This window comes from Rhamphochromis longiceps, linkage group LG1 (genome assembly GCF_057381845.1).
Source record: "Rhamphochromis longiceps isolate RC_006_pf linkage group LG1, R_longiceps_female_GT1.1, whole genome shotgun sequence".
Classification (NCBI taxonomy): domain Eukaryota; kingdom Metazoa; phylum Chordata; class Actinopteri; order Cichliformes; family Cichlidae; genus Rhamphochromis; species Rhamphochromis longiceps.
In genome coordinates, this window is record NC_140557.1 from 36,546,260 (window position 1) to 36,568,821 (window position 22,562).

Genomic DNA, 22,562 nt, shown 5'->3' on the forward strand with positions numbered 1-22,562 from the left:
CACTCTCTCTGTATTATTGGAGGAGGGGTTAACCAAGAGCGCAAGAGGGATCAAAGGTCAGCCAGCACACACTTACAGGAAGTCGTCTTGAATGTTGCCATTGAAGGTGCCGCACAGCCCCACTGTATCATCCTTCCACAGCTCATCCGCCTGCAGGTAAAGGCGAAACTCCTTCCAGCTGTACTGCAGACGCAGGCCAAACGCCGTCCTCACCTGGACAAACATTGATGATAGCTCCTGGATGTGGAAGAGGTCTGCAGGAGATATATATAGGACATTATTTAGCTCAAAGCTGGTGGTGTGCAAAGCTTGTTCTTTTACTTTATAATTTTTCCCCAAACTATGGATCAAGCTACCAGTGTACAAATCTTCATCTTCCTTGCTTTGTTCCTGGTACACTTTTACATCACTTTGCAAATTATCACTATAGACGGGGCATCAGCAGCACTTGTGCACCAATACTAATTAATTAATTGATTAATTAATTGTAGTTACAAACTCTATAGCGGAATCTTTAATAAATAAAGCATAATTGAGTAAGAATGACGATGAAATTTATATCACTCATATCCAAACACATATTTTAGTGGAATCCAGCTTTTAGGTAGGTGCCAGTGTAGACTGTACAACAGCCTATATCCCAAAAGTATGTCATTCATAATAAAACAGCCATTTCAGTTAAAGCTGTTTGTGGAATTTTATTTGGAACTTGTTTCCTTTTCTTCTTTATGTGTATAAGTACAGTTGTATAAAATGAAGGAATGGAAAATCTGTAACAGAACATAAAGAGCAATAGCTATTAGTGTTTTTATTCATTCAGGTTCAAAATATCAGATCACTCTCAGACGCTGTCAGATAAAGCACACAAAAGCCTGTTGACTTGGTCTGAGCATTACTCATGTAAAATGAGTAATGCTCAGAGGAAAGACATTTTGTGCAACACAATGTAGGAGCTAACCCAGTAAAGTATTGTGAAAAATTTTCATTCAATAGCACAGCTGTCATTCAATCTGTCCCTGCCATAACCCACAGAGTGCTGAATAAAGTCGGGCCCTGGATGAGAACAATGCTGGAAGGTGATAAAAGATGAGGAGGTTACCATCAGAATAGGGCAGGGAGATGCGGTACTGTCCAGCAATGAAGACCTCTCCAATGTGACTCAGAGTAATTTCTGTTCTTGGATCTTCATCAATTACCAGGTTAACTGACTGTATGCAGGCCCCATCCAGATTCTGCAAATGAGACGAGATGGTCTGATAAAGCGTTCAGACAGTTTCCCAAACAGTTAAGCAGAATGAAATAATGGGAAGAAACACACTCAAATAAAGCACTCTTCCTGAAAAAATGAGGGAAATATAATAAAGAGAGAGGGCTTTAGTCTGTTAGACAGGTTGCTGGTGTGCAGTGATGGAATAAATACCCAAATCTATAAAAATGGAAAATAATATTCTGATTTCAACCTAAGGAAAAGTCTGAAGTCGCACCGTAGCCCCTACAGAGTGTACTATGCATAACCCACCCTACAATGATGTTAGATGGAAAATTTCCACCATTACTGGTAGTTTAATCTGTAGAAACAAATCTCTGCATATGGACATGCAAATTCTGAAGGAAGGGATATTGGTAATCGCTATTTTTTTTGTTGATCAATCACACTTTATCACGCTTTTGTTGCATGCAGGAAAGAAAATGGAGATGCAAGAGACCTGCTTTTGTTCTTATTATTTACCATTTACCAGTATGCATATTTCCTTTTATTTTCTATGAAAAGCTACATATGTAGCAGGCAGAGATGGGCGTTACGAGTAAAGTAAGGGATTACTATTGCAAAAACGGTAATTAGATTACCGTTACTTTCCCGTGGGAACGCTGCGTTACTGCGTTACTAAAACCGTGATTTTTTGTGAGAATGTCTCACGACAGTGACGTAAGCGAGTGCGCCGTTAGAGACAACAGCTGTGTGCAGATCAACAATGGATCACATATCGATTGTGGGAGAGAGTATGAGCGTGCAGCGTTTAAAGCGTGGAAGTACTGACCTTACTTTGAGTTTGATTCCATAAAAAGTGACGAAAACATTAGCGTCCATCATGCGTGGGAAGAAAACTTCTTTTTACAGCGAAAAAAAACCCTAAACTTCCAAGCAAGCACCGAGTGCCCTATGACGTAATGGGAAACTCACAGAGAAACTCGCGGATTCTTCAACTGACCGCAGCACACCTGCACCAGGGTAAACCTCCGCCTACCGCAGTCCTGCTTTACAGGACTGATAAAACAAGTTTAAAAAAAAAGAGACTTTTCCATTTGATTACATTTTGTATGATGGATTATGTAGAAAAAGTAGAATTGGGCTGAAAGATCTATCGCTTTATCACCTCTTCAGGTTGTAAATCGTGTTTTTAAAAAGTAACTAAGTAATTAATTACTTTTGAAAATAAGTAATCAGTAAAGTAACGGGATTACTTTTTTGAGGACGTAATCAGTAATTAGTTACTGATTACTTTTTTCAAGTAACTTGACCAACACTGGTAGCAGGCTACTGCATACTCATTTAACAAAAACATTAAGGCTCAACTTTAGTAATAGATCCAGAGTTTAAAAGCTTATCAGATAATAAAAAGTGGCTAATAATAGAATCAGGTGACAATAGTAGCGAACAGTCTATATGGTATATATGGAAATAAATAATCACAGGCACATGGAACATGCTCTGCAACTCACTGTGCTGATCTGCTGAAATAAATGAAGACACTGTATTTCTTTATCAACAGGGTTTTAAGAAGGCTGGAATGAATGGTTTGGTATGTGAGTTTTAAACTGGCGACTATGTTGCCTGTTCTGTCTGGTTCCATCACTCAACACTGGTGCCAATAAACCTACAATAATAGATTTTTGTTGTTTCTTAAGGGCAGCGGAAACAAGGCTGTAAATACAGCACTGACATAATATAATGACCCTCTAAGCTGATGAAACTAGCAACTGGTGGTTTCTTTCAGCCCCGCTGCAACTTTTGCAACTCCTCTCCTAAACAGCACTGTGAGAACAGTGGCAGTGAATCAGACCAGCAAAAACACACACATGAAACCAAGTAAGCTTAAAGAATTTCAATCAATCAATCTTTCAGACATACAGGTGACTATGCAGTCCATTGTTAATGTCAAAATGTTTCTTATAGCTATAATGAAGTCATTTTAATTTTATGTGACAGGACAATTCAAGTGTTTTAGGAACTTTCAATGCACAATTATGCAAAACAATCACATAAATACCAGGCATAACTGGTGACAATGGTTATAGCAGTTGACATCTAACAATACCCACTGACAGATATTCCACTCCTTGGGCCAAGCCTTGTTAAAACAGAAAAGTCTTATTTATTATAATGTATCAGCAGATTGTACAGTTTGACTATAAAACTTAATGGAGCTATAAAATATAAATGCTCAAGGCCATCACTAATTCACAAAATCACCCAAGTTACTCTGGCTCACTTTTATTTCAAAAGTAAGGAAGTCTGAGTGAGACAATAAACAACCTGCTGCTATGAATCATCTCTTTCATGAATGGCAAAGCCCCGTAACCAAAAGGTTTTATCATCCCTCCTACTCTTCCCATCATTCACCTCCTGTTTTTGCATAACCTCCTCTCTGTCCAAGCCCCCCACCCTTCCAGTGCCCACTTCACTACAAAGCTGTCCGCAGCTCTGTCAGTCAGGCTAGATAAGGTAATCCTGTTTAGTTGGCTGTTAGAGGTCTCGGGCCTTGGCTCTGACAAGTGGGACATCTCATATCTCCCATCACCTGTCTGCTCAGCAGCTCAAAAGTCTGCCGGGAAACTGAAGGCTCAGAGATGAGGGGGAAAGAGACGAAGCTCTCAGTCTTTTGTAGGTTTTTCTTCATGATCATTATCGGCCAGAGCAGTTGTAGCAAGGCTCTAAAACAAAAATGACCTGGACTGAGGGGAGTATTATGATCTACATGAAAGACAAATTGCACGTATTTGTAAGCCGAGCAAGTGAATAGTTCTGATTGCAGTAGGTAAAGTGGGGGAGTTGTGCAGTCTGTCAAATAGGTAGGAAAATGTAACAATCATGTCAGAACAAGCAAGCAGATGATGTGTAACTCACAGCTCCACAGGCGGTGTTCTGGATGGTTACTGTAAACTTTGCTGAATTGCGACTCTTGGCGAGGACATACTGGCATGTTGCAGGAAAAGTATAGATCCGTCCATCAAAGGACTGAAAATACATGTCGCCTGTCACCGAGCACTCGCCTGCAGACAGAGTGGTACATTTACTGCGAGTGTCCGTGTGTGTACTTCAAACAAAAGTTAATGCAAATGTATCCCGTTCCATAGCACTACTATAGCAATAAATAAACAGTCCTGTACATGTTAATCAATTGACAGTTTATGTTTTTCTCTCTGTGTAAATATCACACCTCGTCTGTTTTTGGTCCACAGCTATTATTGTGAGCTTTCTCCAGCCTTGCTTTGTTCCATATCTAATATAACTGCTTTGCACTTGGTTTTTACAAGGAAGCTTGGTTTTTCTATGCACACGAACCACAAACTTTATTTCCCCCTTAAGTATAAAGATTTTTTTTCTTCCATTCTACCACAGCATTCTTCTGCATATTTCTTTAATTTGTGTCTCTTAAAATCAACAAGTTCAACCTTTAATAACTTGCTACCATTCTGAAAATGTCAAGAATTATTGTTCCTCTTGATTCCATGAGTCCATGCTTTTTTTTCCCCATTTCTAACAAGGCAAAATCTGTCCTTCTATTAGAACTTTTGCCTTAGTCATCTTTCTTTTTCAAAAATAAGCATATATTCCAACTTTCTTTTCACTGTCCAACAGGGGCAGGTGTTTTATAGTACCTTACCAATAAACTCTTCTCTTCCCTTAGTACACTGTCTATTCTCTCTTCTCAAAAATAGTTTTCGCACATTACTTAACAATGAACCATCAAAGCCAGAAGTGTTTTGTAAATGCACTAAAGTGACTAAAATCACTCACTAATTACTAAAATTATCCATTTAAAATTTATTTCTTTAGACTTTTGTACTTGGTTTAAGCCACCTTGGCATGTATGACAGCCTCAAGTCTGTTTGGGAATGATTCTCCAACCTAACTCTCACAGTCCCCATCAAACACTTTCATGGAATCATTGTATAGACTGAAAGTATTTAAGTCTGAAATCAAATTCACTGAATCTTGTTGAAAAATTTACTAGTCGAGTATATCAATAAACATTTCCCACAGGGGAAAGGGACAAACCTGGGCAGCTGTAGTCAGTGCAGTTCCACACTCCACCCACGCATGCACTGAAACAGAAAGCAGAGACGTCCACAGGTGGCTCTGGGAACATGAAAGGCTGAGCTAATCAGCAGGATCACTGAAAGAAATTGGACTCACTGCACTCAGGTGGTCAGATCTGAGAAGATTAAAAGGACTGTATGGGGAGCGTAGGATAATATCTTGTCTTTAATACACAATACTGCAATTTTTTATTACACAAGGAAAATCAAAGCTGTCACGTTATGAAGTGTTGCCAGAGATGTTATTAAAAAACTGTAAAAATAAAACACGCCTCACTGTTCCCTAGCTTTTTATGGGATGAAGAGTATTTAAACAGACAAACCAAAGACGTTTAAGTCTCTTCATCCAGATATTTATGATGGCATACAAGGTAACAGAAGTGTTACCACTGCTCACCAGGTGTTGCATTCCTCCTGCAGCGTCTGACCAGATGGATAAAACATACCGTGGTACTCACAGGGACAGTCAGAAGGCATTACACAGCCTCCATCCTCATATATTAGACCTGGGGACAAAGATTAGAGATTCAGATTCAGACTTCAGATCATCTGGGGATGAAAAAAAAATCATAAGACTGATAAGACAGAAAATGCAAATAATGTGTTAAAAGTAAAGTATAGGCAATATAATAACAGTATTTTTTATTATTATGAGATTTATGTTAAGGTCATTACACAAGACAAACTATAAAGATAAGGAACTATTTTGAATAGGAACATAAGAAGCAGAATCTCAACAGACACTCACCATCGGGACAATAGCATCCATCCAGGCAGGTGAGCTTACTGTCAATACACGTTCGCTCCAGGTTGCAGGACTCCGGACAGCAGCTGATACATTCCCTGTGCTGCAGTCCTAGAGAACACCGCTTCACTGGTCACAGAAACAAAACACAACACATACGTCAAAGCTTTAAGTTTGCTTCTGTAAAGCCCAATTACTCTTGCTGCCATGATCACTGAAATACAGGTTATAAACTGAAATTTGAACCTGACACGTCTGCAAAACATAAACAAATGTGCTCAATTAGCACCTTTTCTAGCTAGCTGGTGTTCATTAGCCTGTTAATAACCTGCCCTCCAGTTAACTTCCACACTTAAATATTCTTAATTATTTTACATTAGATAGCCCTTTATAACTATTCTACTAGTATAAATTATTTTAACCCAGCATCTGTGCCTGTAAATTATTCCACATTCATATTTTGTTTTATCTACTATGTTCAGGTAAATCCCTTTTTTATAAATCTTTATAAATCATGTTTTTGGACTTGACTTTATTTTTTTTAACCTTGTAAATATATCATTTATCATCTGAAATAAAAAATAGAACAATTTCAGCTACAAGTAAAACTAAATGTATCATTTTTCTTCTGTTCGTCCTGGCACACATTTTAAAACACCTGGAAAAACGTACCACACTGAGGAATGTGCTGCCTCCACTCATGCAGTGGGTGGTCAGCATGGGCGCATGCCCGGGCGTACTCGGTGAACACCTGGCATACCACATCACCATTGGGATCCGACCTTCAACAGGGTAAAAAACAAAAAGGAACTCTTTGAGAAGAGCCAGGAGAGGTGTAGCTACAGAGCCAGTTATGCTGAAATGAGACTGTGCAGCTCAAATAAATAACTACTCACCAGCTGCTCTCACCAGTTTCCAACTAGCATACAAAATTAATAAATAAAGCTATATAGTTTTATGCTTATAGTTGGAAAATTGTAGTGTAGCTACGTCAGTCATGACAGTGATGATTTCAGACCAAGTGAATCCTGTCATAAAGTAAATTCTTTCTTTAGTTCTTTAGTTGTAGGAACAGATTGCCATGGCTAATGTTACTCTCAGAGGGGGGTACGTTCAGGATCATGGACGTGAGCCATGAAAGACACAACTGAGTGTCTTTTAGAGTGGGATCATTTTGAACGAGTAAGTAACCAAAGTGCTCACAGTCTGAGGACATGGATTGAAATGCAAAAACTAAAATGTGGGTACATAAGGATATGTGCAAAAAAGGGTTCTCCAACCACCTGTACAGGATGTTACTAATTTTTAGATAATGTTACGTATGTGTCAAACTTTTATGATGTTTTGATTTGCTTCAGAATTAGTATCAGTAATTCAGAACAATGACTCTGCTGTTCATGACAGCAGAGTCATTGTTCATGACTCTGCTGTCATGAACAATATCAGCAGAAACTAAATAAATGTTTCTTCTAATTTTAAAGTAGGAGAAAGATTCCACACATTTCGCAAGGATAAACTATGGATACTAATGGTTCATACCATATAATTTTGACAACACTCAGATTTTTCCTCAAAATGAAACCCTTCCAACAACTAGATCTTAAATCGGTTGCTCTTACATGCAGAGGTCGTTGGAGCAGCTGGCCATGTAGGACAGCGGACTGACAAAGTCATGGCAGCTTTGAAATGGTGGATCCAGCAGCATTGCACACACCTCCTCCACCTTCTGTCACCACAAAACACATAAAAACACTTTTTTACTCATCTAGTAGGTAATTTTCTCAGTTTCATTTCACTCATCTCGCAGTTGCTGTTTTATTTGACACCTTACCAGTAAAACATGAGATTCGACTGTAGCACAAGGTGAAGGGAAGCCAGAAGGCACCATAGGACATCTTTCCTCATGTGGATGTGTCTCTACCCAGCTATTCCCAAACATTTCAATTTCATGAGTCAGCACGCCTAAGAAACAGATATCATGTCTGTTTAATTATGTCAGTAGTTTTGCCTCCTTTACACTTCTTCACATCTGGAGTTCAGTTGAGTGTTTTAAAAGAAAAAGTGAGCCGTGTCTTTTCTACTTCATGGTTCAAGGATCACCATCAGTTTTAACCTTGACCTTTCACTTTTTAGCTGAATGTTAAACTTATAACCACTGCTTACCAGTGATGGCTCAGCAGAGATGGCAAAAGTACACAGATTCATCACTTAAATAGAAGTACAGATACTTAATTTTTCAATAATCTGTTTCATGGACATAACTTCTTTACTCAAGCAAAAATTAAAAAGTACAGACTCTGAAATTAAAAAAGTATTAAAAAAGAACTAGCTCCTTTTCTATTTTTTGCCAAGTTAACTAAAACTCATGTCATATAAATACTGTAATAAAAAGGAATACAGACTTCATCTCTTATAATTCTAATGAACGTACTCAACTTGTATTGTATGTGTCATGAAGAACAAAAGCAGATAAAAACAAAGAGATTTTTTTTTAAAAAATCTATCTCTATTTGCTGTTGCCTGCATTGTAGAGGGTGGCTTTGCTTCCTCGCCTAAAGAGAAAAATTTGTATACTCAAGGGTTAAATTGGAATTCAACTGGTGTGAGAAACCCTAAGATCAGCTGCTGCTCTTTGTGGATTTACACAACTGAAAGAGACATAAGCAGATGCTACATGAGCAATGAGACTGAAAATGATCTCACCATAGCTCATCTTCAGGTCATCGTGGACGTCGGCATTAAAGTTACCACATAAGCCGCAAGTTCTGCCCACAAACTCTGGACTGAGCTTGATGTAGACAGAGCCGCTTCGTCCCTCCCATGCCAGCGTGAAGCCGTGCTGCTGCGTTACTAGCACGTACTGTGAAATCTGCTCCAGCTGCAGGTCGTGGATGTGATGAGGCAGCTGCAAACTAAACACAAACAGGGCGATTCCAGTATCATATAAACACCACCTTACCTGAAGAGATGTAAAATAAAACATACAGAGAGAAAGCAGCTAACCTTTGGCCTTTGAAGGTCACATTGGTGGCATGTAGCCTGACTTCTCCCTCCCATGGCAGGAAGAGGCTGACAGATCTTTGGCAAGTGTAGGGGTCTGAAGTACAGGCCGGGTCGTTGTGGACCTACAAACAGAGAGGTGGGACATTAATTTAAAACAGGTGTGGGTTCATTACGGATCTGCGCACAAATAAAAACTGTGTCATTGAAAATGTCACAATTTTCATGTTATTCTTGGCCTGTCACAGAATTCTTATAATGCACATTTAATTTTTTTTTCTAGTCTAATTCTTTTTTAGAAACTGTCCGGGGAATGAAAATCAAGCCAAGTTATATATTCTTAGCTTGTTGTAAAACAGTAGTAAGACTCTCCTCAAGTCAGATTTACCTCAACAATACAAGATATTTGTAAATGAATTTAAGCTACCTATCCAAGGAATCAGCCTTCATTGCGACATAGGTCGACATAGAACTTACAAGGAAAAGTTTTGGACCAAAATGCACAAACCTTTAGGGGTTTCGTTCAAATCCAGTGCTGAAAATAGTCCATAACAAATGTATTGTTTGCACAAAAAAAAAAAAAGAAAAGAAACTGAATCCAGCTATTTTAAAAAATTACATAGAAATCGCATTTCATTTACATTCATTTAGAACCAATGGACCAAATAGTTCTAAAAAGCAAAAGTATTTAAAAAGCTGAAACGTGATCCTAAAAGTAACACACACACCTGCCACTTTGTAACATTTTTGAGTGCGTCATTTTATCTGCTACAAAGGAAAATGTCATCTCCTCTCCTCGTAACATGCTCTGTTAGGATTGCTGCACTGTGTTTTCATATGTTATCATTACTGAACTTCATTATTTAATTAATCCAAACTACATTTGGATCTTCTAATGTCCCCTGTTTAGGTTGGTTTTTCCCTACACAGATAAGGTATCTGTTGCCTGTTCGGGGGAACAAAGTCCTAGTCTGTTGCAGATACTTTCAAGGCACAGTGGGTAATTGCAGCATTTAATGGTAATTGACTCTAATAACCAGATAGCTTTCACTAATGTTCAGAGTAGATCTTTTCCTCAGGCTGAGTCTGAAAAAAAAGAATGTGTTTTGGGGCAGGAGGCCACAGAGTCCAAATTTTCCCCAAACTGGAGGCAGGCGTTGAACCGAAAACTACTGGGCAGCTGCTCACCTGGAGGTTTTATTTCACCCCAGCCCAGGTCCATGTGGACGACTCACCTGGACAACGATGCTGGCCTGGGTGGTTTCCTCACAGTCCCTCAGTAAAGTATAGGCGCACCGGCCTGGGAGGTAGTAGTAGAGGCCGTCAAAGGTCTCAAAGTTGTACTGACCCCACGTCCTGCATGTCATCTCCCTCTCAAAGCCAGAATTTGGAACTAGGAATATAAACATGAAAATTTCTCTTTTCATATCACTTAATTAGCCATTAAGACACAGAAATGCTACAAAACACCCTAACAAAGCTTTTCAATTTAGCACCTTTTAGTATTTATTAGTGTTGTATTTTTGTCCACTTGTTAAATGTACAGTACTGTGTAAAAGTACTGAGTCACCCCTTTTCCTTTTTATACTTTGCTAGGAAAATGGGAGATAGGTGAAGCAATGCAGTGAAAGATGCACAAACATACACGGAAATAAACTATATAAGGCAAAAGCAGGCATTTTGTTATGTTCTCTGTCAAGATTATCCCACGCTGCCTCAATATTATTGAGGTGCAGACATTGGGGAGGCCAATCCATGACTGACACGTTACACTGTATGTTTTTTTATCCAGGTTTTCACTCCAATGTCTTTTATGGCATGCAGAAAAAAAAGGCTGTTCACAATCAGTGAATCAGAATCAATAGCTTCCAGATAGTATTGGATGGCAGAGCAAAATCTGACAGTAATTTTCTCTATTCATAATTCCATTAATTTTGACAAGATTCCCAAACCCCAAACTATTACAGAGCTTCCATTATACTTTACAGATTGCTGTAGACACTCACTGCTGCACCTCTCTCCTGATCTTCTCCATACATACTGATAATGAGCTGAACCAAAATGTCAAATCTGGACTTCTGACTCCATCAGACCTGTTAACACTATTTTTCACTCCAGTTCTTGTGTGATTTGGCATACCTCATCCTTTGATCCATTTCCCTTCCTTAAGATCAGCTTCTGACAGCCACCCTACCACTGAGACCATTTCTGATCAGGCTTCAACAGTAGGTGGACATCTGGACAGCAGAGACCTGAGGGAGGCCTGAGATGTCCTGTGTCAGGTCTCTGCTGATTTTTTCCTTTCTTAGGGACATTACATTCAGTTACTGTTTGTCTACTGTAGACACTATTCTTCTCTACCACTCCTTTTATCCTCCATTTGAGTTTCCGACTCAAAAATCTCTCTGAACTGAGTGAATGTGTACTATAAATTATTTTTAAAAAGATGTAGAAGACAAAATGACTTGATTTCTCTTTTTTTTAGGGGGGTGTATATGTTGAACTTAAGAGAAACAGATCGGTAACTTAAATTTCTGGTACAGGATAGCTCAGAGCATCTTAAACATCCTCCCTGAACTGCTCTACAAATTTCATTAAATGACCTCTAATGCTGTAATAATAGGCCTTTGCACTTTTATGATACTGTATTCAACTAACAAGCTGGTTGATCGTTGCATGTGTGTGAATGTTAGATAGAAAGCACTTAAAGCATAGAAACAAGTACTTGTATGAATGGATGTGAATGGGTGAATGTTGAAGGCTGTAAAGTGCTTTGAGTGCGAAAGTATAATCATCTCTGGATCTCTTTCACAACATCTCTTTTGTCTGGTCTCCCTTCCATCACCCCCATCCGATCAAGGCAGATGGCCGCCCCTCCCTGAGCCTGGTTCTGCCAGACGTCTCTCCCTATTAAAACAGTTTTTTCTTACCACTGTCACCAAAGTGCTTGCACATGGGGGTTTGCCTGATTGTTGGAGGTTTTCTGTATTTTTTGAAGGGCTTTACTTTACAATATGAAGCACTTTGAGGTGACTGTTGTTGTGATTTGGCTTTATAGAAGTGAAACTGAATTGAATTGAAGTAGAGTAGAAATCCACTATATAAGAACCAGTCCACTTACCAATTTAAAAGAGTGTTGTCAGGGTTTACCTGTCTGACATCTGTGTCCAGTAGCCTGATACAAGCTGCAGTCACATGACTCCGACTCAACACATTGTCCTCCGTTCAGGCAAGGAAATGCACAGGGCTCCCCTGAGAGAAAACGAAAGGACAAGCAAACAATTACACTGTTTCTCATCAGACTGGAAACCTGAAAGAATGACTCCATGAATAATTTTCATTATTTCTAATAATGAAAATTATTATTATTAATCAGGAACAATAATATAGAAATAGTGTTTTTCCTTTCTCATAAAAGCTATGTGTACCACTGGTTAATTTTCCATCCTAATAACCACTACAACTGAGTTTAAGTGTTTGTCTGCAAGGTATATATTTAAGGAAGTCACCATCTGCCTCTCTGCTTTCACGTGGAGTTGTGTGGCTCAAACAAATGTTCCAGTCACTGAACGAACCACCATCCCCCAAATGATAGTTTTTCATCCTCCAATAAAACCATCTGCTCAATGGCCTTCCATGCTGTCTGCCTAGTGGGCCATGTCCCACATTAACATAGGTAAAAGTCATAAAGGAATCAGCCATGGGAGGGGGTCCAATTAGTCAAGCTGCTTTCCTCATGTTCATTCTGTGGGGGACAAGTACTCATTTGGCTCATTTGTTGCTCCAAATGTACACAACATTACTAGGTTTCGATTACAAGCTGTAGCCAGGGAGGTAGAGGAGGTCATCTACTGACTGGAAGATTTGTGGGTCGATCTCTGGCTGCTCCAGCCTGCATGGCAAATATCATTGGGCAAGATATTAACTGCCAAGTTCCTCTCTGATGCATATACACACACACACTTTTGGGGTTGTTTTCACTATTTCTTTACCACAAATATGACCAAGAAAATGGCATGTGCACTGAATTTGACCAGGTTTCTCCTTTTTAACAGACTTCTAAAATGTTTTTAGAACCACATTTGAGGAAAATGGTATAAAGAGAAATTGTTATACTGAAGTTCTCCCTCAAACATTTGTACATTCATCCTTCAATCATTAATAAGAACTTTGTGAACCTACCTGGAATCCTACGAAACGATGACCCCAGGGCTTCCTTCACCTGCCTCGTCAGCAGTGAAGTATTAACTGGATGCTGGTCTGTTGAAATGGCTCCATTGTTGGTTTTTCCAAGTAACACTGAACCAGATTCATTTGATGTTACTGAGCTGGTCAGAAATTGTTCATATGGTGCTGAATTTGACCTTGAGTGATTATTAGACGGTAAACTGTATGATAAGTATTGTGAAGTATTTAAGGTGAGCATGGTCTGATCATCTGGAGTGTCTAGCGACTGATTTGACCATTCTGAGACAGCTTTTAATTGGCTTTGTGTTGTCTTGCTAGATTTTGTACCTGTGCCTTTTAATTGATCAGATATGATCCTAGTGGGTGCATTAATAAAAGAAGAATTCTTGGCTGGTGTGGTGCTGCTTGGTGATTGGCTAGAACTTGTTGTGCTGGTTAGCCAGATTAACTTGTTAGCCAGTATCTTTTTTGATGATTTTTTAGCTAAAGATGTCCTGCTTGTTGATTGGCTGGTTGGTGTTGATCTGCCTGATGACTGACTAGGTGCTATCACTGTAGTCATTGATGGTTCATTTTGTGACTTGAGTTCTTTTGTCACAGTTGTTGACTGGCTGTATAATGTTGTGCTTCGTGGCAATTTGTTGGATTTTATCGCAGAGGATGGAGATTTTTTATATATTGGTGTGGTTGTTAGTGGTTGGCTGGTTTGAGCTATACTGCCTTGAGATGAGCCAGCTGATGCTGATCGGGATGATGATCCACTAGCTGGTTCCAAGCTGTTTTGTGATTGGTTAAATAGCGCTTTCTCAGCTGGAGATAGACTGGCTGTTGCTGTGCTGCTTGATACTTGTTTGGTTTGTTCTGTTCTACCTCGTGATGGGCTAGTTGATGCTGGCACGCTTGGTGTTTGAGTGGCTAGTATTGGGCTGGCATGTGACTGATAAGATGGTGTTTTCTTGGTTAGTGACTGACTGGATGGAGCTGTGCTGCCTGATGAGAGGCTGTTTTGTTCTGTGCTGCTTTGTAGGCTAGTTGATGCTGTGCTGATTGGTGATTGACTTGTTTGTGCCAGGCTGCCCTGTGACGGCATAACTGATGGTGATGGGTTTGATGATTGACTGGCTGGTACTAGACTTTTGTGATTTTGTGATTGGTCAGATAGTGTTTTTCCAGTTGGTGATTGAGAACCCAAATGATAACTGAATGGTGCTGTGCTACCAGGCAATTGGCCGTTTTGTGTCATACTGCCTGGTGAGTGTCTTTTTTGTTCTGTTGTGCTTTGTAGTAGACTAGTCGATGCTGAGCTGTTTGGTGATTGGCTGCCTGGTGCTGAGCTGGTTTCTGAATTTTTAGATGGCACTGACATTGTTGGTGACTGATTGGATGAACCTGTATTGACTGCAGAATTGTTTGCTTGTGCTGTGCTACCCTGTGAAAGGACAGCTGATACTGAGTTTGATAACTGACTGGTGGGTACAGGACTTGTTCTTGATTGGTTAGATAGTGTTTTCTCAGCTGGTGATTGACTGGATGATACTGAGCTGTTTTCTGTTCTGCTTCCGAGTGATTGAGAAGGTGATGTTGATGTGGTTGGGAATTTGCTGACTGTTAGAAGGCTGGTTTGTGAGTGTTTGGATGGTGCTGTCTCAGCTGATGATTGACTGATTGGTGCTGTGTTCCCTGGTGATTGGCTGGAGGACATTGTTCTTGATGGTGTTTTACTAGGTGGTGCCGTGACTCCAGATGATTGGCCAGAGCTCATGGTCCATGAGATGTTTGGTGTCCTTTCTGAAGATGATGTAAGGTTTGACACAGCAGCCATGTTGACCAGTGATTTACTGGAGGCAGATATGTTGGTTTCTAATGTAGCGATTGTCATCTGGAGGTGCTTCAAGGAGAAAAAATTGTATCAGCAAATATTTCATGCAACAGTTGCTATACAATAACAATAATAATAATAATAATAATAATAAGTCATACAGCTTGAACCTGATCTAAAGTAGCAATCTTTCAAATCCTCTTACAACTAAATATGTTACATCTGATCATTTTCATATTGGAACTCAGTAATGTTTGGCAAAGAAATAAAGAGAGCAATTTCAGCAAACTAAAATAAAGTCCTTGTAATGCTTTGCTGAATTAATTCTGTAAGTTTAATATCAAGCTAATCTGGAAAACGAGTACAGGTCTCAGGTGACAGATTAATAAAGATTTGATTAAAATGTAAGATACCTAAAACTTTTACAATTTAGTGTTTTGTTGAAGAAAAATTCCTCCCAGAATTAGGCTGGATGTTGCCAAACTAGAATCATGATCGGCAAGGATGGAATTGAGGTGGTAATGGGAAAGGAAGAGGCTCTAAAGAAAAGACCTGTCATCCAGCTTTCATTAACGACTGCTCTGTGACTTACAACAGTTTTCCTTTCCAGCTCAACAACCCAACTGACTCCCTTTTGGTTGTGTCTGTTTCCTCTTTTGGATGACCTCTATTGTCTAAAAGTATTCGCCCCTTTCATTTCACTATATCGATGTGTGATATGTGAAATTAGAAGGCTGGTAAAGTGTTCCCAAGAGAGTAAAACACTGGGGGAAAACATTTGATATCTGGAATGTTTTGGCATGGCGATTTCCATATTAAGATAACTGGATATTTTACAAAAAAAAACCCACCTTAACAACAGGTTTGGTTTTAAAACGTTCTCATTACAGTGGCATTCCAAAATTATCAGTCCAGCCTTGCTTCCACACTTTTACGTGACTGGATACTTGAGCTCTGAAACCCAGCCTTTCATCTCAAAGAGCAGGAACAAAGCAGGTGGCAAGGGTGATGTGTAAGGGGGGTATAAGGGGTAACTGACTATGAATTATTAATCAGTGATCAGTATCAGAAAAACAAAGAGGGAGTACTTCACATATGTAAAAGCACTATGTCAATATGCATATAACAATGCACTGATTAAACTAAAATTAGAGCAGTTAAAGCTGCTCTAATTTTAACAAGGACATTATATAGAGAGTAAAAAAAAATACCTACAACATTTTTTTTTAGCATATTTTGTGCTACTAATTGCTTTGCTCCTTTAGGGGCTCCTATAGTTTGGACCGGATTCTCATGAACCAAAGGGAGAACAAAAGAGCAACCACATTCAGGCAGATAGCGGCTCTGACAGAGGAAGAGCAAGACAACAGAGCAGCTTCTTTATATTCCTGCTGGGACTCCTTCTCATGTCGAGGAAGCAGGGAACAATGCACACTGTTTATATATTTTCATATATATCTCCACACTGAGTGACAGCCTGAACTTAGCAGCTTGAAATGCTTTTTTTAGGCCGTCCATGAATACAGACATCAAATTTTGGGTAAAACGACAGACTTCTTGGATTAAAAACAAGTTAATTTTTATAATTAAAAATTAAAAAGTCATACATTAAGATTCTGCAATAAAACTAGAAATATGTTGCATTTCACATATATTCAACTAACTTATACTTAAGCAAACAATCGAGTCTTTTAGGGAAATTAAAAGTGAAAAACGTAAACACTGTGTATAAATTATGGGAAGAAGCACTCCCATGTGATGACGATGGTGATGTGAGCAATGCTGATTTTTTTGGGAGATATCTGGCTGTGTGTTTGCCGCCCGAAGCAGCTCCATCAGCATCAACGATCAATGCAGCTGCCTACCTGCCCTCCCTGGGAAGCGGTGTCCCATTTCTGATGCTTTATCCCGCTGCTCCCGCTGCTGGGACAGAGAGAACAAGGAGAGGTTTGTTCCCACTGCAGGTTTCACCCCCACTGACACCACAAACCCACCACCAACCAGGAATCACGCAGACCACCAAACAACCTGGTGATTGACCAGACTGTCATGCTTCTCAATTAATCGATTAAAGCATCATGAAATGGACAGGTTTCGATGAGCTAAAGCAGATGTTGTTGTTTTTTTAAATCATATTGTTTTTTTATGTATGGCCTAATGCCTCAAAGCCAGCATATACTATACTACATATACTGTATAATACTCACACACAATACTCAAATACAATTTTTAACATAACAACTTATAGTTAATATATAAAACTATGTGGGCTTTAATGCAAATATAATCACCAAAATAAATCCTTCACATATAATATGTAAATTATGAATATGTGACAAATAAACATTATGTAAACTACTAACTAAATGCAAGGAAACAATTTTTAAAAATGACTCACTCATTAAATTCATCCCAGTTAGAAATGTTCACTCTTTCCACACCCCAGGAAAGGTGCGCTGAAATTAGAGGGGAAATGGGCAAAAATAAGGAAAGACAATAGGCTGTGACCTTTTTTAAAAAGAGACCAACTTTAATAACTAACTAAATAACTAAGTAAATAAATAAGCGTTTAAACTGCAGGATGTAACCTGAGCTGCCGCATAAAGCACCTGTGGTATCTAAACTTTTCCTATACAAACAGGATGTGACCGTGTTGGGACTCTGTCTCTTACACTCAGAAATCACACTTCGCCTTCCCGCGGCATCAGGGGTCGCGTGCGTGCTTCCCGGTGCGTAGGACTCACCTTGATAAATGAGGATAAAACACGAAGATAATAAGTGAAAAAGCCTTCTCCGTCTTAAATAGGGATCCATTCGTGTTTCGCGGATCCGCACTCAGTCGGGTTTGGACAGCATCACCTGGTGAGAACCCTCCGGCTGGACTCCCGACTCTCCCTGTGCTGCTCCATCCGGCTCATCCCCGAGCGGTCCTCGGCGCGCCTCAAAAACCGCTGCACCTGCTCATTAGCATAAATTATGCACAGGTGGGCGCGCGGGGGATGGAAGGGGCTCAGTCAGAGGGCTTTGATGACGCGAAACTGCTGTCTGTAAGTAAAACCACTGACCAGCCACCACCCTAACTAGCAAAACTATAAACTACACGAATGCTTGTTTTTTGTAAAACATGCTGAATTCTGTTTAAAACTGAGGAGGAGAGAATGGCAACCACGAAAACAACTCCCCCCTTGTGGTTCACAGAACAGCAGGCGCCAGGGTGGGAAATTCCATATGGTTATTTCAATTTCAAAAAATAAAAAAATACCAGGACTAAATGGATTACATATGTCTTAAATGTCCTTTACTTCAAGGAGGGAGGAGAAATTAGGGTTAGAGGTGGGCGGACTGATACAAATATCGATAGCATCAAAACCAATGCTGGTATTGGTATTTTATTGATACTAACAAGACTGATACTTTGTTTTTATCCTCTAAGTTTTTTGGGGGGTTTTGTGCGTCGCAATTCAGTATTTATGGGGGGGGGGGTGTTTTAATTTTGTTTGTTTGAAACAAAATCTACCTCAGATATGCGCTATGAAAAATGTTTAAACCTTTTTATGTTGACTCTCACATCTGTTTTATATATATAACCTATAGCACATTTAAACAGTGGACGTTGAACCAAACTGTTTCAGGGCACATTTGCATTTCAAACAGCTGAAAGGTGTGTTGTATTGTGTTAACTAATTTTTATGCACAGTAAAAGTCACAATGATTTAGTGGTCATGAAAATGTGTTCAGAATTTGCAAATTGTTGATGATTTATGTAATAAACCATGACATACAGCTGCACACATTAGCCACCTTATAACAAATATATACCAAATATATCAAATTCTGCAGTATCTCACAGCACTAGTGGGAATAACGATGAATATGGTGAATCACTGGTGTTGAGAGTGAGGTAGGGATTAACATGTACATACGTCTTCCTACTCCATTTCAAACTTTATGATTGAGTTTATAATTCATGTCATTTAGAGATTGTTTGTTTTGTTTGTGCACATGTATGTATGTATGTATGTATGTATGTATGTATGTGTACTTGTATATGCAAGTATGTGTGTGCGAAAATGTGGTTCGTTTTATATATTATATATATTAGTCATTTCAAAGAAACACTTCGGATCCAGTATTTTTCTTCTTGTTGATTATGTTGTTTCTACCTTTTTATTATTTACAAAAATGCCAAAGGTAATACAGTTTGTATTTTTGTACAAGCAGGGTGATGCCCAAAGATCTAAACTGGACACGTGGAGGACAGAAGAAGGAGTGGCAGAACTTTAAAACCATCTACTGCAGATGAACAGCAACTGAATGTAATAGAGGGGACAGAATCCAGCAAAGACCTGACGCAGAACCTGAGTGATGCATCTGGCTTTTCGTTGATCCACCTACCTTTTAGAAATGGTGTCAGTCAAAGGGTGATAAATCCATCCATCCATCCTCTTCCGCTTACCTTGTCCTAGGCTGGAGCCTATCCCAGCTGTCTTACAATGAGAGGCAGGGTACACAATGGCCAGTTCGGTTATGAATCCAAATATGACATTTTTGGTTTGAATCATTCTATGTACACTGAAAAAAAGGGACTGGCCATCTCTTGGATTTATGTAAGCATCTTGCATGTATTTAACACAATTGCCTCATGTTTTAAAGTTAAATGTAACTATATAGTGTAAAAACTACATGATATGCAGAAAGGGTGTATTAAATTGTTCATATCATGTTCAGGTGAAGTAAGTCAATAAGATAGCAACGTTAAATCTCGTGAAACCACGCGTGATTTCATCTCGCGGGCTTTGGATCGTGGTTTAAAAAAGGCATCCATCTCAGTCAAGTCGAGCAGCCAACTCTACGTTTTTGGTATGTCTTGATTTTTTGAATTAATATTTACCATATTTCAGACAAATGTAGTTAAACGTCTAGAGTGTCGCCATGTAACATGCTAAAAAAGAGCCGTTAGCTTATTTGCTGTTTTATCTGTTGTCAAAGAATTGGCGCTTTTTCATTTGAATTTGTCTTTGGCACAAGAGCCGTAATATCACATTAAACCTAATTACGAGGCACTCATAACATAATTTGGTTTTCTGTGTGAATAGATTTGCCAACTGACTCTTCAGTTACATTGTGTATTTACTGCACCATGGTGTTAGTGAGATTTTGGACATTGAACAGCTTTAGCTAATATCATCAGCGGCATTATGCTAGCTTACATCCCTACCCCTCCTGCCCTCACCTGCTGTCCTTTTGTTTTTGTTTTTTTTGCTGCACATTGAGAGACGACCTCTATTCTGCATTTCACCAGGAGTCAGCTGATGGATTGTGGGTTCAAGGTGTTATGGTAAGAAAGTATATTCTATTTTCGTTTCTGTAACTTAATTATAATGGGTTTTTTATAATTATTAGGTGCATGCATACTCACCCTATTAATACAACTGAGAAATCCAAAATCTGCCATAGGTTTAACTTATACCTGTATGTATTGCCAGAAAGGTGATTACTGGACTCGCATTAATGCACACTTGAACTGAAATGAGGTTGTAACTTGTGGGTTGTTGGGTTGCAAATCAGAAACAAACATCTTTGGATTTTTTTTTAATCCCATAAGATCTGGAAACACAGTTTTTATTCAACAAAACATTACTGATTAACCAAGCACAGTGCCTGCTGTTATTTCAAAATAATTTTATGTCATTTCAGATAAAATGCAGCATTCCAGTGCATCCCAACCATGCCTTTACAGTCAAGGTTTCTGACGGAGCTGAGTTTCTCTCTGACAGTCTGCTGAAAGTGTTTGCAAAGTGATCGGGGGAACAGGGCACAAAGCTAAAGGATGTAGCTGCCATTATGACAGTAAGAACTTTAAAATTCTTTAACTACAAAGTGTATATGTATTGCATTAGGTCAGTAAAATTTTTATGCTACATCCATTGAAACAGTCAACTATTACCTGTGAGTAATGATTCCACTAAAAGGATGCCATTATTTTCGTCATGCATTTACTGGCCCACTGAGAAAAATTTATCTTTTTTTAAAAATAAATGTTCTGGAAACTATATATCCATAAAGTTGATGTCAAACAGGAACTTTTGATATTGCTTTGTAGATGCTGGTGTTGCATGTTGACTGGTTTAAAAAGTCAAGAGTTTTTGTCTGGGATCATTTTCTTCTGTGCTACTGAAAAGTTCACAAATCTCTGTTTTCTTTGTTATAATAGTCAAGGATGACATTAATGCTCGGAGTCCCTCATCAAAGTGCTCCGCATCTGTGTGAAAGACAATTGCAACATCTTGGTGCAGGAGTTCATGGTGAGTGTTTTATGAGTAGATTGTGGATTTGCAACCTTTAAAAATGCATTTAGTTATCCACTTGATCCTCATTGGACTGGTTAGGACCAGTAGTCCTCTTTAATAATTTGAAGTTCACATGAGGCCTGGTAGTGAACTCGGCCGCCGGCCCTTGAGGCCCCACCCCTGTATTAGGGGTCACATCAGTGTGAAAAAACTTTAAATTTGTCATTCTAATGAACAAAGGAAAATCCCACCAGTATTTACATTAGCTTTTGTTTGAAAAAAAAAAAAAAAAAAAAAAGACCAACTGACCAACAGCTAACCAAATTGTGGGGCTGAAAGTCTAAATTCTAACATCTTCTGAGTGACATAGCCTGGATTTCTGATGGGCCGGTGTCTTTCTAACAAAAACTAATGTAAAGCATTTGAAATTATTATGTTTTTCACCCTCTCTTAGAAACTCTGTTAGACCATGAATGGCAGCATGGCAGGCCACTCTTTGGCTATAGCTATTTACTATGTTGCTTGCATTGGTTTAAATTACTCTAACATTAGAACTGGTAGATTCAAAAGAGATGAGTTTAAAAAGGAATCTTAAAGAAATGTTTTGTGTTTAACCAGGACTTGCCTGAGGCCACTGCACAGATTGAGAAAACCACAATGAACATCTGTCTCCAGAGATGCGCCAGGCAATGACTTTTCTGATGTTGTTCTTCAAGATCTGGATAACGTGACCTTTGCAGTAGCCATGCTGTTTGGACCTTTTTTATTCCTTCAACATGAGTTACCCATCACAACTCTGCTACACTTTTGAGGTGATTCAATGGGTGGTAATGGAGTTGGATGCAACTCAGCTCTCAAGAAAAGCTCACAACTAAGACAAAACTGCTCCTGCAACGAAGCTCACTGTTATGCATGTGAGGTGACCAGCTCTAGGTGAGAGGACATTTAAATCTCACACTTGTTCTGCTGCATTTTTGAAGCTCAATTCCAGGAACGGATCGCAGGGTTCATTTTTATATACTCTGCAACTGCCATGAGGACGAGCTGTTTTTTGTTGTTGTTTGTTTTTCCTTTTGCTCTGTACAAGTTCTGTTTGTCTGTTTGGCAGCATTTTTAAATTTCTCTTTGTATTTTTTCTTTCTTTTACTAGTGAAGAGATGTAGCGTGAACAGTTATACAGTCTAAATATCCCATATGG

At 39.0% G+C, this 22,562-nt stretch overlaps 1 protein-coding gene and 1 long non-coding RNA gene across 6 annotated transcripts in view; one reads left to right on the plus strand and one right to left on the minus strand.

The window, feature by feature from the left end:
* otog (otogelin) overlaps positions 1-17,982 on the minus strand; it is a 66,720-nt gene extending 48,738 nt beyond the window's left edge. For both annotated transcript variants that reach the window (XM_085408043.1, XM_085408036.1), the window contains exons 1-17: positions 17,819-17,982; positions 17,473-17,530; positions 16,940-16,997; positions 13,250-15,143; positions 12,218-12,319; positions 10,303-10,460; positions 9,071-9,192; positions 8,771-8,979; positions 7,899-8,029; positions 7,687-7,793; positions 6,740-6,849; positions 6,071-6,196; positions 5,720-5,828; positions 5,282-5,328; positions 4,127-4,272; positions 1,100-1,232; positions 77-254 (exon numbers count right to left, since the gene is read on the minus strand). In XM_085408043.1, coding sequence (XP_085264169.1) covers positions 77-254; positions 1,100-1,232; positions 4,127-4,272; positions 5,282-5,328; positions 5,720-5,828; positions 6,071-6,196; positions 6,740-6,849; positions 7,687-7,793; positions 7,899-8,029; positions 8,771-8,979; positions 9,071-9,192; positions 10,303-10,460; positions 12,218-12,319; positions 13,250-15,143; positions 16,940-16,997; positions 17,473-17,530; positions 17,819-17,888 — 3,758 coding nt within the window. In that variant the 5' untranslated portion in view covers positions 17,889-17,982. The remainder of the gene's footprint in view (positions 1-76; positions 255-1,099; positions 1,233-4,126; positions 4,273-5,281; positions 5,329-5,719; positions 5,829-6,070; positions 6,197-6,739; positions 6,850-7,686; positions 7,794-7,898; positions 8,030-8,770; positions 8,980-9,070; positions 9,193-10,302; positions 10,461-12,217; positions 12,320-13,249; positions 15,144-16,939; positions 16,998-17,472; positions 17,531-17,818) is intronic.
* A 1,662-nt stretch (positions 17,983-19,644) lies between these two features.
* Positions 19,645-22,562, plus strand: LOC146679107 (uncharacterized). Of its 4 annotated transcripts, XR_014911892.1 has the most exons (6): positions 19,645-19,681; positions 19,803-19,934; positions 20,349-20,412; positions 20,772-20,924; positions 21,289-21,379; positions 21,983-22,562. It is a non-coding gene; the product is annotated as an uncharacterized LOC146679107 (long non-coding RNA). The 4 variants fall into 4 exon arrangements; XR_014911888.1 differs by having other exon boundaries at positions 19,651-19,934; XR_014911893.1 differs by having other exon boundaries at positions 19,651-19,934; positions 20,377-20,412.